Here is a 15,597-nt window from a genome sequence, read left to right as displayed (position 1 = left end):
AAAAAATCCAGGGTAGCCAGCCAGCTGAAGCCCTGAAAACAGTGGCGTTGTTGGCGAATGAATTGGTGCCGGTTTTGGACTATGTTCCTTGTTTCTTTGCTAGCGCTAGCAGATGCGATGCAACAACGCGAAGAAACCATCATTCCGGCCGCCCACCACCAGCACCGAATCTCAAGTACCACACGACCTGCATATATATTCTGCCGCCAACCGATGATGATCCATCGATCGAGACCACACCATATCTTAGTGTTAGTTAGCTTAGAATTTTAAGGAGAGGAGGAGTGTGTGTGTGTATTTCTGATTTGGAGTGTAAGTTATATAAGTTGGAGAGGATATGGAATGAGTGCTTCTGTTGGCCATCATGATCCATCATCCATGGCCTCACCTCACACAAACACACACTCGATCACTGGTCAGTAGCAGGGGAAGATCGAAATTCCCCAACCAACCACTGCTGCCGGCCGATCGCCAGTCTCCATCTATGTAGCCGTGAATTTAAATTCACCTCCGATCGATCTCCGTCAAATTCTCGGCGTAAAGGGAGCGAGAAATGAACAATGTGTCTTGGGATCACATGATCAAGTTTTGTGCGTAGTGGGTTTTGTCTTTCCGGTTTGTCATGAAGAGCTCTAGCGGTAAAAATTATAATTGGTGATTATTATTGCCTCGAGGGTTCAAAGGCGCAATGATCCCAGGCATCCGGAGATCGATGATGAGACGGTAGATCATTTCAGAGGAGGAGGAAAAGTAAAGGCAGAAAATTTCCCGAGGGAATTAATTAAACGAGAGATTTCAACGGCGCAATGATTCATCCCTACCATCCATCCAAAGCGCTGTAGTAGATCCATCGGAGATTGGCGAAAAGCAGCGATAACAAAAAAAAGGAGAAGGTTTAGGGAAAGAAAGTAAATCTCTGGATCGAGCCTAGCAGTTAGCACTGCTGATTTAACCCCGCGCAGGTTAAGCTAGATTAGTATGTGTGCGTGTGGGGGGTGTGGAAAGAACAGAGAAAAGGGTGGAGCGTGTGTGCCTACTGTTTGTTCACAGCTAGCTGAAGCTGATCGTCTGCTGCTCCCACACGTGTGAAACGCACTTTTGCTTTGTCCCGTGCAGCATCTGCTGTGCCTCTTTGCAAATCTGAAAGAACCTCTTTGATTTGCTGGCCTTTTTTTTTCCTTTTTTTTGGTTGAAATTGAACAAAATTCCGTGAACCTAAAGAACCTCTTTGAATGTAAGTAGCCCGTGTAGACTTTGCAATAAATAAAAAATTATCTCTTGAAAAAAATACACGGTATTCAATTCCATCTTTCCAAAGAGTCCCTAATTTAAAAAGAACTAGCGGGTTGGCCCGCGCAAACTGCGCGGCTAGTCTCTTATAACGAGACATCTGTATGTCTTTGTTTCACTTGGGCGGGATTATTTTAGTTAATTTAGAAGTTTTTTTTAGACATCAATTACACTCATTTATTTTACCCTTAATTATTATTTATGTACATGTGATGTAGTAAGCATTCATTTTTATCCGGCCCAATTTGTACCGTAGAGACATCATCCATTGGCATTTACGACAAAAAATAGCCTATACGTTTCATATGAAATCTTCCTTATTTCTTAGTGCTGTTATCTGGCACTTCATGCGTCTGGTTGCAGTGTCGATCCGGTTCCGGTTGGTGTTTTTGTGCGAGGATGGTGCTTTCGGTCGATAGCTGTTGCCACTGGAATAGATTCAGTGACGGTGAATCTTTTGATGTAACGTGGCCGATGGGTCTTGCTAGCCATGTTTTTTTTCATCCGATACACAGAGAATCCATCCTGTAAGCCACACCGTTTCCTATTGTATTTGTTAAACTCAACCCCCTTTGAGCTATTTATTTCCTATCTGCTTTATCTCTGCTAGCAACACGAAGTCATGTATCAAACACCTCATATCAGTTGGAATGTGACATGGCAGAATGTCACCCACGGTAAGTTGGAGTTGTTTGGGTGTGTTTGGATGGTGTTTGAAGTGTACCTTGCCAATTTTTTTTGCTTGGATGATGACCAATATTTTGGCAAGTCAATGCCTCCTTACCAATCTTAGCTTCAAAATAAAAATTGTTTGCTTGTGACTTTCAAAAAGAATAAAAATTTGTTTGCTTGTGGCTGCTCGTTGTTATGGAAGATTACGCAAGATGCAAAGGATGCATGTTGATTTTTTCTCTCTGATATAAATGATTTAGTTTCAGACTTTTGGGGTCATTCATAGATGTTTTTTCAGAGAAAAGTAACTTCATCAATGTGGACATGCCAGAGCCTTTGTTTATGACTTATTGCCATTTTGTTGGATTAAATCTTATCTGTTCTCTCCCTCTTGCTAGATTAAATCATAACCATTGTTTGTAACTTATTATTGTCAGTCTGAATCTTGAACAACAAAACTAAGGACACACACGTGATGTATGAAGACAATAGTGCATACCAGGCTACCATGATGAAAATCATGCAAAGCTAATCGCGGTGCTCTTCTTGTTACGCGAAATTCGTCCGGTGGTAGTCCTGATTCCTAAACCTGATCTGGGAGACTTGATCCACCCAAGAACTCTTTAATACAGAGTTCTTTAATAGATCATCTAAAAAAACTCTTTAATACAGAGTGTAGATCTTTTGTGTTTGTTTGTTTGAGTGAGGGAGAGAGTTGTATTCATATTAGAATTACCAACCGAAAATCAGTGAAATTCGCTATGTGGTAGTACTCCGAACCTTATCTGGGTGACATCATCCATCCAAGAGTTAATACGGATGTAGGTCTTTTGTTTGTTTGAGAGAGAAAGAGAGTTGTATTCGTATTAGAATTTCCAATCGGCAACACGTGACAAAATTTGATTAATATTGATATATTAGACAGATTAATCTAGCGAAATTCGTCCGGTTGTAGTCCTAACTCCTAAACATGATCTGGGAGACTTGATCCACCCAAGAACTCTTTAATACAGAGTTCTTTAATAGATCATCTAAAAAAACTCTTTAATACATAGTGTAGATCTTTTGTGTTTGTTTGTGAGAGAGAGAGAGTTGTATTCATATTAGAATTACCAACCGGAAATCAGTGAAATTCGCTATGTGGTAGTACTCCGAACCTGATCTGGGTGACATCATCCACCCAAGAGTTAATACGGATGTAGGTCTTTTGTTTGTTTGAGAGAGAAAGAGAGTTGTATTCGTATTAGAATTTCCAATCGGCAACACGTGACAAAATTTGATTAATATTGATATATTAGACAGATTAATCTAGACCGTACGATAACTTTTACAAAATCTGAACCGTAGAATTTCTGCTACTTTAATTAAATATTAGATGGCAGGAATACACAGGCCCCGCTTTTGTCCAGCAAATTCAAGCACATTTTATACGTTTGCAGTGATTCGCCTGCACTAGCTATGAATCATTGCGGCTGCACCTATTAATTGTGCTAGCTAGATTTCTAGTGAGGTATAATTGGCCGAATTAGTGTCTCGTGAAGTACGATGCAAATGGCATGATGATTTCCACTAGCCAGCCCGAAGACATTCGGTGTTGCGAGAGCATCGATGAGCCGTACTACTACGCCCCGTACCGTATATACGCATTTTTATTTTTCGAACTTACCGTGTACGGTTTTTTTCTGTGTAGATGCATGGATCGGGGCAGCTAGAGCGGGAAGTTACCGCCGGGGCTTCGACCAGTTGTGGCCATGATGGCGAATATATAAGCGAATAAAATCCTCATTATGGAAGGCTTCGTTGTAAGATAGGTACTGTAGAGTATCTCGCAGAGTCACCAGATCAACAATCCGACACACACGCACAGCTGTTTCAATGTTGCATCGTTTACACAACAGCCGTGTGTGTTGGATGTGTGTGTTCAGGATTTCAGCGAATCCGGGTACTCATTGAAAAGCATTCAAAGCTACGCAATGGAACGGAACAAGGCCATTTCTTTCATAATTGTGTCGACCGAGCCCTTGTAATCATACACCTGACTGACCGACTGATCATTCCCATTCGAACATAAACATACACCCCCTTTTTCGCTTCCCCGAGAAAAAATTGCCCAGCAGTTAGCTGTAGCAAAACACATATTACCACCCTAAACTACTACAGTAATTAAAGACAGAAGACCGCCGTTAAGTTGTTTCTTCGGCAGGAGTTGAACAAGACTAGAATTGCTGGTACCAAGACAGTGAGACGCGCGCCAACCTTTGTTTGCGCCTGATCGGGGCCTTGCTGCTGCTCAAGTGCTGACGATGTTTCACTCCCCCGACACGCCAAGCTGCCCGCAAAACAATTATGCTTACTTGACCCGCACCGCACCGCACCCCGTGGTGCTACGACCCACACGACAAGCAAAACCCGAGCCCGATTCACCCGTAAAATCCCCCACGGAGACCACCAAACACCCGTAAAATCTCCCGCAGACCACCGAAGCAAATCAAGCTGCCACACGCACACGCGACACCATATAGCCCCGCGCCCGGCGCACGCGCAAAAGCACCACAAACACACGGCACGGCCGGCAACGCCAGACGAGACAATCACACGACCGGGAGAAGAGCATTTAGGCAGGCAGCACAGCAGCGAGAAAAGCGAGCGAGGCTGAGCCTGAACCGAGCCGGGCCGAACCAACCCCCCCAGAAAAAGGAGAGGGGGGAGGCAGAGCAGCAGGGCAGAGCCGCGGGCGCCGCCGCGACCGAGGGGAAGGAGGCGGTGGCGGAGGAGGAGGAGGAGGATGGGGGAGGTGGCGGCGCTGCGGCAGCTGGTCGGCCAGGTGCAGGAGCTCTGGGACCTCTACGGCGCCGTCCACGCCCACGGCCCCCTCCCCAGGCAAGCTACCTACCTACTCTACTCTAAACCCCCACCCTCTTCCCCTTCCCTTGCCCCCATCGTCTCTATATCTCCACTCGCCTCCTCCTCCGGCCGATTCACTCGGATCTGCTCCATGCCGGACTCTACCCAACGCCTTCTCGCAATTCGGCTCTCCGGGTGTCTTGCTGATCCGCCGCGGTGCCCCCGCTTCCGAGGTGGGGGAAATTGGTTGCGCCGCGGGATCCTTCGCCGACGTGTATGCTTAATGTTAGGATGTTTTATTTACTTGCTGTTGGTGGTGCTATTGTTGCTCGATAATAACTTTTCTGCTTGGATGGTTCATACGTTTTCCCCCCACATGGCCACATCGTTTTGCTTGTTTCTGTTGTGCTTGGTGGTGGTGGATTTGGTCGCGAGGGGAGGAGGATTGGTTCGAGGCCGCGGTGGCGTGCGGCACCGGAACGGGAGAATTCTCTGCCGTCCCCCGTACTTCTCGCTTGTGGTTCTTTTCCTCCTTGTCATGCTAGTACTTATTTTACCCGTGTAGCGTAGCGTTTGACATTGTCCAGAGCGTAGGGCTAGAATTGTTCACGCATATCCATGGAACGGTGGAACGAAAGCCCGAGGATCAGAGATTATTTTTTAAAGGGCATGCGATGCTGCTCCTCTTTAAGATATCCTGATTAAGTTGACCCTGGAGGTGCCACCGTTTGTACTACTCTTCAAGCAAGGAACCAGACGGGACAGGGGAGACGGTGATTATTTTGACGGTGGCCTCATCAGGAATCAAGAATTTAAGATTGGTTCCGAGGCTTGACTAGAAAAGTAAAAGGAAACACGGTTACTCAATTAGCAACGAGTCAGAAAACAGCATACACTCATCGCTTTACTCCTGTGCTTCATCAAGCATTGCACCTGTGGTGCTTACAGTCTGAGGATCGTCTCTAGCATAGTTCTTGTTCTCAGTATGTCAGTACAACTGAAACGATAAATGTTTATATTCCATTTTGGTAATGTCACGTGTTTGAGTGGTGGTTCAGGATCCCCTTAGACTACAAAAGTATCCTGTCAGCTTCATCTGATGTACAATATTTAAAGTCTATTCCTCCTGTACAACTTCAGTTTGTGTTTGCAGGAACATGCTGCAAGTTTTCATCCTTTGGATAGGCAACTCTAGTACTCATGAGAAACAACTAGTTGGATTTGCTAGCCACATATATTTGATCAGGGTATCTCTATGTCGTTACTACAGGACATAACACCTAATATAAAATAACGCAGTGCACTATACAAAGTTTCAGTACTAATCATGGCTTCTGTGCTACACAAACAAAAGGTTTTTTTTAGGACGCAGTCAAAATTTCTTGTCACTGGCCTTTACAGATTTGCTCTGCCATCAAATAAGATGGACTAATTGTGCTTATGGATATCTTACAGGTGGTATTTACTTGACTTTGAGCATGGTTCGATCAAGGATGATTACTGTGGAGGAAGGACTGGATACAACTCGGAAGTGTTGAAGATCATGGAAGCTAACCAATCGCCCCCTCGTAAGCGGACACGCAGAGACAGAAACCGTGAGAAAGCATCCTGCTTAAACTCAGCTGATGCAATGAATCCAGACATTTGGAGAGAGTTCCCTGAGGACCTTTTCCAAACTGTCATTACAAGGCTTCCAGTTGCTGCAATTTTCCGATTCCGCACTGTTTGCAGGAAGTGGTCTTCTCTGTTGGGCTCAGACAATTTCTCTCAGCAGTACTCTGAAGTTCCACATGGAATGCCATGGTTCTTTACAATCACACATGAGAATGCCATCAACAACGTAGCGATGTATGACCCATCGTTGAAAAAATGGCACCACCCTTCCGTTCCCCTCGCTCCGGCAAATATAGTAATTCCAGTGGCATCTGCAGGTGGCCTTGTGTGCTTATTGGATCTTAGCCACAGAAACTTCTACATATGCAACCCTCTTACACAATCGCTAAAGGAAATTCCACCCAGGTCTGTCGAGGCATGGTCAAGAGTATCAGTAGGTATGGTGCTGACTGGAAGAACTTCTAATGAGGGTTACAAAGTAATGTGGTTACGAAATGATGGGAATCATGAGGTCTACGACTCTGTGCAGAATATGTGGTCACAGCCAGGCAATTTTCCTCCAAGCATCAACCTTCCACTTGCTCTTAATTTTAGGTCACAGCCTGTTGCGGTTGGCAGCACGCTGTACTTCATGTGTTCAGAACCAGAAGGTGTTTTGTCATATGATGTAAGCACTGGGATTTGGATTCAATTCATCATCCCACTGCCACTGCATCTGACTGACCACACACTTGCCGAGTTCCAGGGAAGAGTTATGCTTGTGGGTCTGCTGTGCAAAAATGCAGCAACCTGTGTCTGCATATGGGAATTGCAGAAGATGACTCTCCTCTGGAAGGAGGTGGACAGAATGCCAAATATCTGGTGCTTAGAATTTTATGGTAAGCACATGAGGATGACTTGCCTGGGCAACAGTGGTTTGCTCATGCTCTCCTTGAAGGCGAAGCGGATGAATCGTCTCGTGACATACAACCTGCTGAGCAAGGAATGGCAGAAGGTTCCTGATTGCATGCTCCCATGCAGCCGCAAAAAACAGTGGATAGCATGTGGCACAGCATTCAGTCCTTGCCCCTCTGCATTGGCCTGACAGTTCTTTACTTTGTTTCACAAGGGTTGATGTTATATGTTTCAGCCATTTCGTTATATGTTCCAGCCATTTCGTTATATGTTCCAGAGTGTTGAGACTTGCTGGGAGGTTATCTGTCATGTACAAATTCATGTCAAAGTGGTTGTTTTCTGAAACGTGCTGAAACAATCGAACAGTTTGGTCCTTATCTGTTTATCACCTGCGGGAATTTGTGTCAGTGCAATGACAACTGAATCCAGTAAGGTCATTGTCGTCAAAAAGCTGAAGAGCAGGCATCTATTATATCTAGAATTTTTGGTTGTACCGTTATTTTCTCATCTTCAGTGTGTAATATTTCTGAATATTTTGGTCATCTCTAGAATTGAGTCATAATAATAACCGGAGTCTGATCGATGCCCCTGTCTATGTCATGTTATTCAGTACCGTTTGTTTCAGGTACTCTTACTGTTATGTGTGGAAACGGGAGATTTTGATGTTACCAGTAAAACTTGGGTTACCATCTGAGTAAGGCTGCCTAATATGTATAGTCTGCCAGATGCCGGCATGATGTTGAATGGTTTGTGTGAGTTTATGTGAGGAGCCAGACACAAAACCTGGTACTGCAACAGCGTTGCAGACTTGCAGCCTCCTCCACCTCCATCGAGAAGCACCATACTTGCCGATATCTCATGCCCTTCAGGAAACTCTGCCAAGCGCTAGACATAACAGAATTTGGTGTTCCCACGTTGCCCAAAGAAAGAATATCGGCATATGGCCCGAGCAGTGAGCAATCTACATGGCTTTGTGAAAGTTCAGTGCTCCAGAAAACAATCATCTGGGTGCAAAGGAACATTCATCAAGCATTCAAGCGACTCCTATCCTATGGTATCAGAAAAGTCGATCGCTGCAAAAAAACAACTAGGTACCTATTGAGGTGACCTGGATTAATCACACAAGAACTGCCCCCAAAGCAATTTAACACTGCACATCTCTACCAGGTGCAACCAAAAACAAATAACCTGAAAGCTGAATGACTTCCGGTGGCGGTCAGACAATGTACCTGCAAGCTCACGAGGATTGCCCAGATCAGAACATCACAGCAACTACCTGCAAAACACAACATGGAGACTGCTGAGAGGATACAGTAAAGAAATGCGGATATTGCCATCCCATAAGGCCCCGTTTGGTACTAGAGTTTTTGGAGTGTTTTCTAGGATATAAACCACTCCATACTACAAATCTCAAATGGTTGTTTGGTAGGAAGAGTTTGGAGAGGATTATCCCTAGTTTCCTCAACAAAACGCTCCATTTTTTACTAAATTAAAACACTTCTCAAACTAGTGTTTTTTTAGAAAACACTAGTGTTTTGGGTTTAAGTGTTTTGAGTGAACACCCAAAACCCTCAAATAACAAAACACTAGTGACTAAAAAATACACTAACACCAAACAATGCCTAAAGAGGATATTGCTACGAAACACAACATGCGCGAGTATAAAACCACACTGGTATAGACGCGGACTGAACCTAACGAGACAAGAGGGGATTTTCCATTTCATGTATCAAATCCTGCACAACTTCTGAGAATTTATATAAAAGTCTGAACGGGATTTTCAGCATTAACTGGGTTTAAGAATCTTAACTTTGAGAATCGGTCTGAATCTGCACACAAATAGTAGAAACCTCGGAGGCTTTCAGGTTGACTTGAATTTGTATCACAATTTGCAAACATAATGTGTTTTGCTGTATGCTGATAACAATAGTACTCTGACCACGCGAAAGGGCACGGCCTCTCTGATCATGCTCACGGCATGGTCTATTTGGAAGCATCGCAACGCCTCCGTCTTCGACAATGCGATCCCCAACCTCGCCTCCCTCCTGGACCTGATCAAGTCTGATGCTAGGTGTTGGGCAAGTGCGGGCGCGGCAGGACTCGGAGCGGTTTTGCCGGCGGTTTCTAGTTAGGCGCGTCGTGTTGTGTTTCGGATGTGGCCTTCTGTGGTCTTGTACATAAACTTCTTTCTATCAATTCATCGAGACGCAAAACTTTTGTGTTTTCTCGAAAAAACAATAGTACTCCAAATGATACATAAACAAATCATAACAGTCAAAAGTGAACTATCATGTTATGCAAATACTTCAACACTGGAAACTTACGTTGGCTACAAATAAGGACTTTTGATTAAAAAAAAAAGAACAAAAACAACACCTTTTAAATACACCTTCAGTCATGCCATATGTATAACGAATATCTATATCCCTGTATGAAAATCCTGAACAGAATACAATGCCAAACAGAAGTTCTAGAGGCCCGAATCATGTGTGAACGGGTTCCAAATCAGTGATCCAGTTAGATTAATAAAGCTAAAAGATGCACATAATTTTCTCAGATACAAACAAAATTTTCGGAAGGAAACATGGCAAAGAGGCATTACAAAGCTAACTGACTTACAGCGGCAGTTACACAAAATGATTTACCTGAAAGCTGAGTCATGAGAAGTGCCCATATCAATTTGTTCATTTCAAGAGGAATCGCCAGCAACAACATGCACAATATTACTTTGAAGAAATCAGCAGATTCTGTGGCAACTATGACAATCATCCATGCACGGCAGCATGTTAACAACATTCTTAACATTTACTGCTATAGCTGCAACCACATAATCATATTCACAGAGCTGAGAACACTAACCAGGTATATTTCATTCTTCAAAAACACAGGCATGTTACCCTTAACATTGGTGATTCTACATAACACAACATTGGCGGTATACATGGGGAGTATACAGGTCAAAATCACAGCTGTGGTACAGTTCTAGAGAAACCATACCACCTAACTAATTCCAGGTTGAAAGAAGTGCAAAAACAATGTGAACCGGAAGTACAGAGCACGCTTATGTGGTATCATTACAGGCTGGAACTACTTGGAGACGTTCCTTTGGAGTTGAGCCTGGATCCAGTTCATAGCACCCCTTGGGAGAGTTCTGAGCTTCCTCACCAGTAAGGACATGAAACGGCACCTGGTGTGAGAATCGCATCATCTCCTCCTTTGGAATCCTCCTGCTCTTTGTTGGGTCAAGAAGTGGCTTGAACACTGAAACAAAACCTGGAACTTTCACAATAGGCATGACAGAAATGCCTTCACTTGGGCTGTAGCTGTCAAGAACCTGTACCAACTCATATTTGTACATTGTTTCATCCGGTGTAAATTCATCCCAATCAGCAGACCAGTTCTGGTACAGGGCCCAGATATCACCTTTCGTTGGAAGAATTCTGATGATTCTGCCTGGACCTTTCTCAGATGTCACAACATGAGAGAATATATTCAGTTGGTCAATATCTTTGGACGCACCAGGCCTGAAATCACCACAGGTCTTGGAGTATCCACATGAGATCCAATTTGAAGTTCCAAATTCATCGCAGTCATCAGCTTTGAGGAAAGCCAGTCTGATTTTAAATGGGCGTGTGGTGTGCACTTTCCTTATCAAAGCATAGTAGCGAGGCATGCCATCTTCTTCATCATATGTGGCCCACACTTGATCCTTCTGGAAAGAGCTTTCAGGATGGTCACCAAAATTGCAGAAATCTGCATCAGGGACAGGCATTTCGTCAGAGCTTTCATCAGAAGATGTTTTTTGATCCTTGAGGTTTCTCCTCGTATATACAAAGCGTATTTCAGGTTTCGTCCATTCCCATGACTCCATTTCTTCTAAATCAACCTGCCTACTGCTCTGCATCCTCTCCTTATCATCTGAAGAAGCTGTTTTGCTAGCCAGCTTCTTGGCGTTATCTTCTTCCAAACTGGCCTTCTTCCTTTTGAACTCCTCTAATTTATTCCCAAGTTGGAGTTTCATCTTGCCGATTAGTATGCTCCTGTTATCCAACTGCTGGATCACCTTACTGAAACTGGTCCCAGCAGATTCACCGTTAAGACAGGCACAAGACTCCTTGCGTCTCTTCTTTCCAGATGTTTGGTCAGAAGAACGAGGCTTCCTTTTTGCCATGTGCATCTTTGAACTCGAGTCACCATCAAGGCCAGAGCTTGTAGGTTGCAACACCACTTTCTTGTACCTCTTCTTTGCAACTTCCGTTTCTTTTGTTGCTGCGTGCACCTGTGAACTTGAGTCTCCATCAGGGCCAGAGCAAGTTGACGGCAACACCACTTTCTTGTACCGCTTCTTTGCAACTTCCTTTTCCTTTGTTGCTGTAAATTTTCTTGGACAGGCATTTGCTACTGGAATAGATGATCCAAGTGAAGAGCCTGGAACAGTCCCATCTGTCCGTTGAACTGGATGTGTAGAAGTGTGTGCACCGGCTGCAGATCTGGGAAAAGAGCACCGCGGCAGCATAGGATCATGATTCTGGATACCACTAGGCCCTCCTGTTCCTGGCATTGTGTCACGAGGAATTGCTGTGGCACCCATATTATTATTACTATCCATTGGCACTGGTTCATTACGGTGATCTGGAGCAGGTGGAGGAGGAACTTCTATAGCAATAAACACATGACGGCAGGATGGACACTTCAGATATTGGCTCATGTATGTCACAGGGTACTGAAAGTTCATGCGGCAAGAAAAGCAGCATGTCCAAAATGTGCGTGGCATTGGGACATTGTGTTGTGGAATGTTGGCAGGTGAGGCTGGACCTGCACTTTGGCTGCAGAAACCATTCGTACTTGGCATAGAGGACCGGGAAGTGCCACCAACATTTACATGGGAGTTATTCTGGCACACTCCTAGAGAACCCATATACCTCCTCTGATCATGAAGTTTTCTCTTACTTTTATCAGACAAGACATTCCAAGCATCTGAGACAAGCTTAAAAGCACTGTCAGCACCAATGAAGCTGTTCTTGTCTGGATGAGTTTGGAAGGCCAACTTCTTGTACTGCTTCCTGATTGTCTCCTCATCAGCTAAGGCTGATACTTCTAGAATGTCATACCAATCATTCTCCCCTCCAATCTTCTTCTGTGCCTTTAGGTACACATCCAAGGCTACGATCATCTGATCAATGCCCTCAAGCGGCTTGAAAAGAGCCTTTGCTTTCAAGGCAAACTTCTTTGCACCTGCAAAATCTTTCTCCCTGAACTTGCTTTCAGCAATCTCCTTTGATCTGATCGCATCATCTCTATTGCACTCCATATCTGTAGATAACTTTGTCAGCCTTGTTGCATAGATGCAATCACAACAATTAAGTAAATTAAAAATTATTGCACTTAGCCATCAGCCAACTCCATTTTCAAATACTTCATTGAAGGAGTGCCCAAAATGTGTGTACAATTGATGTGCTCTCTCTCAATGGCGCAAAACCCATATAAATATAGTAGATATTTAATTGGAACAAAAGCTAAGGGAGATGACACATAAAGCAGCATTCCAAAAGAAGAAAACAAGGGTATTACTAACACATCAAAATCCACACATGAAACATATGTTTAGTTTCCCATTACATCCTAACTAAAAGAATTATAGATGCTACAAGAAAAGTAGATTTGGTTACTACATTCCAAACAGTGCGGTCATTAACGAATGTGCGGTACACACCGTGTGCACTTGTTTCAGTGGCGCCAAATGTAATACACACACACATAAGACTTGAAGGGAAATATTATTAGCCTTGCACACATTCCAAAAGAAGCAGTAGAGTGCTACCAACACAACAAGCTCCACAGCGTTAGCATTTCTGTTTAGGTATTTAATTATTCTCAATAATTGGATTCATCATGAGCTACTGTATTTTTGTTAAACAATCAAATAGTATGGTCAATCGATCATTAAGTGGATTGCATGTGCTTGGTGGCATCACACATGCCGTCGATCCCGCCCAAATCTAGTATTCACATGAAACTCCACAATTTACAGTAGACTACCAAAGCTTCGACACGTACAACCAAGTGTAATTGAACAAAATTATAAACAGACACTCCGAAAGCAGCCACATTCCGCGCCATCGAGTGAGTTAATGAACGCTTACTGTTCCTAGGATTAATGCTTGATGCACCTTTGCACCCCTAGTCCAAATTAAACAACTATCAATCATAATAAATACCTAAACAGTAATCATATCAAAGCATGCTAAACAATAAAGAACAGGAGACTCTCAATTCACCTTAGAGATATATATTCTAGCTACACACAGAAACTAGTAAGTAGTAACCAAGACAAAGTTGATGAAACATGCCCTCAACCTCACAGCCCGAAAAGAAACACCATTTCGCACCATCAGGCAAGTTAATGACCGATCACTGTTCCTAGAGTCAATACTTAATCTGGAACTTTGCACCCCAAGTACTATTATCAATCATAGACTAAAGTGTCCAAGCCATGCAGTGGCACAGTCTCCAATAATCCTACATATGTCCACTACCTAGATAGAGGCATAGAGCAAAGTACAGACCAACACAGAGTTGATCAAGCATTCCTCCCCCAACAACTCACGGGCAGACGCACATTAGCAAATGTATATGCCACTTCTAAATTCTAATCACAGAGAGGAATCGAGGATTCCAATCCGTGTGTAGAACCCACTCGCGCAGCAAACCGAGGACTCCATCCAAGGAATCGCAACCAACCGAGAACCACACCCCAACTTACAGATTGAACTACACACGCCCAAAGCGGCGACGCCAGAACCTACGCAATCGCCATTGTTTGATCCACGAACCTACAAGCCGCCGCCGATTCGCGCGGATGCTCACGCCTCTATCCCCAAAAGACCTTCGTTTCCTTCCCAACTGTCCCGAACGAACCGAAACCCAACCAACCCAATGGAACCCCCACTCCTTCATCGGCGGCGGCGGCCACCGAACTAACCGGGACCCGCGGAGCCCGTTTTGAACGCGTCCCCCCAAATATTTCGCGGAAGCACAACAGCGGAGAGGAGAAGTATGGGCCATGGGGAGGGGGGAAGGAGGGGAAGAGGGCGCTCACCTCGTTTTCCTCGAGAAGTAGGGTCTCCGCGACAGAGACAGAGGGAGACGGACGGCTTCTTGGCTTTGGTTTGCTTTTGATTTGATTTGAGGTTTTCAGCGAATTGTGGCGGAATAAAAACGGTGTGTGCGAGAGAGAGAGGAAGAAAGGAGGCGACTTGGGGAGAAATCGAATTGGGAGTCCGGTTTAAATACGGCCCCTAGCAACGGTTAGGTTTGCATTTTTGGAAACCAAAACGTGAGCGGGTTCCCATCCTCTGGTCTGCGATTTGTGTTTTTTTGGAATTCGGTTTTCCTTCCAATTTTGGAGAGCATGGTGCGGTTGTACAGGTTCAAAGGTAAATTAGAAAAAGAATCAGATTGATACTTTATACATGTATTCTTGTAACTAACACCACGTCGCCGTCCGCCAATACTCCCGCCATAGAAACCCTTAACCCTAAACTCCAATACTCCCGAAATCGAAACCGCCAATTTTTTATACTGAAACCGACAATACTCCCGCCATCCGCCCACCACATCAGATAGAGTATGGTGTCGAAACCAACATCACTCACTCCTTTCTCCCTCGCAACATGGATGTATCATTATTCGTGCAAATTAAGTGCTGGCTTCTACTTGTTATAGATTCTTTTACGTATCCAAGAAGTTGCTACCATATTCATTACGATAACATTGACTCATTAAATAAGCAATCGTCCAGTTTTCCCTAAAAAAAAAACAAGCAGGCATCGCTTTTATTACACTGTACAAGAGATATTCTGCGTTGTCGCCTACTATTCAAGCTAAGAGCCTGAATGGCTAACCAACATAGAAGTATAGATCGAATTAACAAGAATCGAACCGAGATTAGCTTCTTAGAACCTAGCTAGCTAGATTGTTCAGATTGCAAACACAAAGTGTGAAGGTCTGATAGGGAGACATAAGGGGTCTAGTTTTAACAAGCGATAGTCTGTGTTGCCGCCTGCCAACAAAGATAAGAGCCTCCGTGATTAAACCACCATAGCTGTATAAAATAGACACCAATTCAGCCAAAATCAGCTTGGTACAATATGGTTAGATTATTCAAATTTCAAATACAAAATGGAAAGATATGATATGACGTCATATAGGGAGTCCAATTTTAACATGAAAATATGTTATATTCTCTTATAGGGCGAGCTTGAATATAAGCAAGCTCAAGGC

The 15,597-nt window shown here is 44.0% G+C and overlaps 2 protein-coding genes across 2 annotated transcripts; one reads left to right on the top strand and one right to left on the bottom strand.

Annotated features, from left to right (window-relative positions):
* Nucleotides 1-4,486: 4,486 nt before the first annotated feature.
* LOC100826741 (F-box only protein 6) lies at nucleotides 4,487-7,948 on the top strand. The gene is made up of 2 exons (XM_003564913.4): nucleotides 4,487-4,842; nucleotides 6,262-7,948. Exons 1-2 carry the CDS (start codon nucleotides 4,748-4,750, stop codon nucleotides 7,502-7,504), a joined length of 1,338 nt encoding a protein of 445 aa, XP_003564961.1. The 5' UTR covers nucleotides 4,487-4,747; the 3' UTR covers nucleotides 7,505-7,948.
* A 2,220-nt stretch (nucleotides 7,949-10,168) lies between these two features.
* On the bottom strand, nucleotides 10,169-14,545 carry LOC100824377. Its single transcript, XM_024459508.1, has 2 exons — nucleotides 14,414-14,545; nucleotides 10,169-12,627 (listed from the first exon to the last, which is right to left on the bottom strand). The coding sequence occupies exon 2, from the start codon at nucleotides 12,623-12,625 to the stop codon at nucleotides 10,376-10,378; it is 2,250 nt and encodes a 749-aa protein (XP_024315276.1). The 5' UTR covers nucleotides 12,626-12,627; nucleotides 14,414-14,545; the 3' UTR covers nucleotides 10,169-10,375.
* Nucleotides 14,546-15,597: the final 1,052 nt, after the last annotated feature.

The sequence above is a fragment of the Brachypodium distachyon genome, chromosome 2 (genome assembly GCF_000005505.3).
Source record: "Brachypodium distachyon strain Bd21 chromosome 2, Brachypodium_distachyon_v3.0, whole genome shotgun sequence".
In the NCBI taxonomy this organism is placed as follows: domain Eukaryota; kingdom Viridiplantae; phylum Streptophyta; class Magnoliopsida; order Poales; family Poaceae; genus Brachypodium; species Brachypodium distachyon.
The sequence above is the reverse complement of the archived record's forward strand: the minus strand, read 5'-3'. Positions and strand labels throughout refer to the sequence as shown.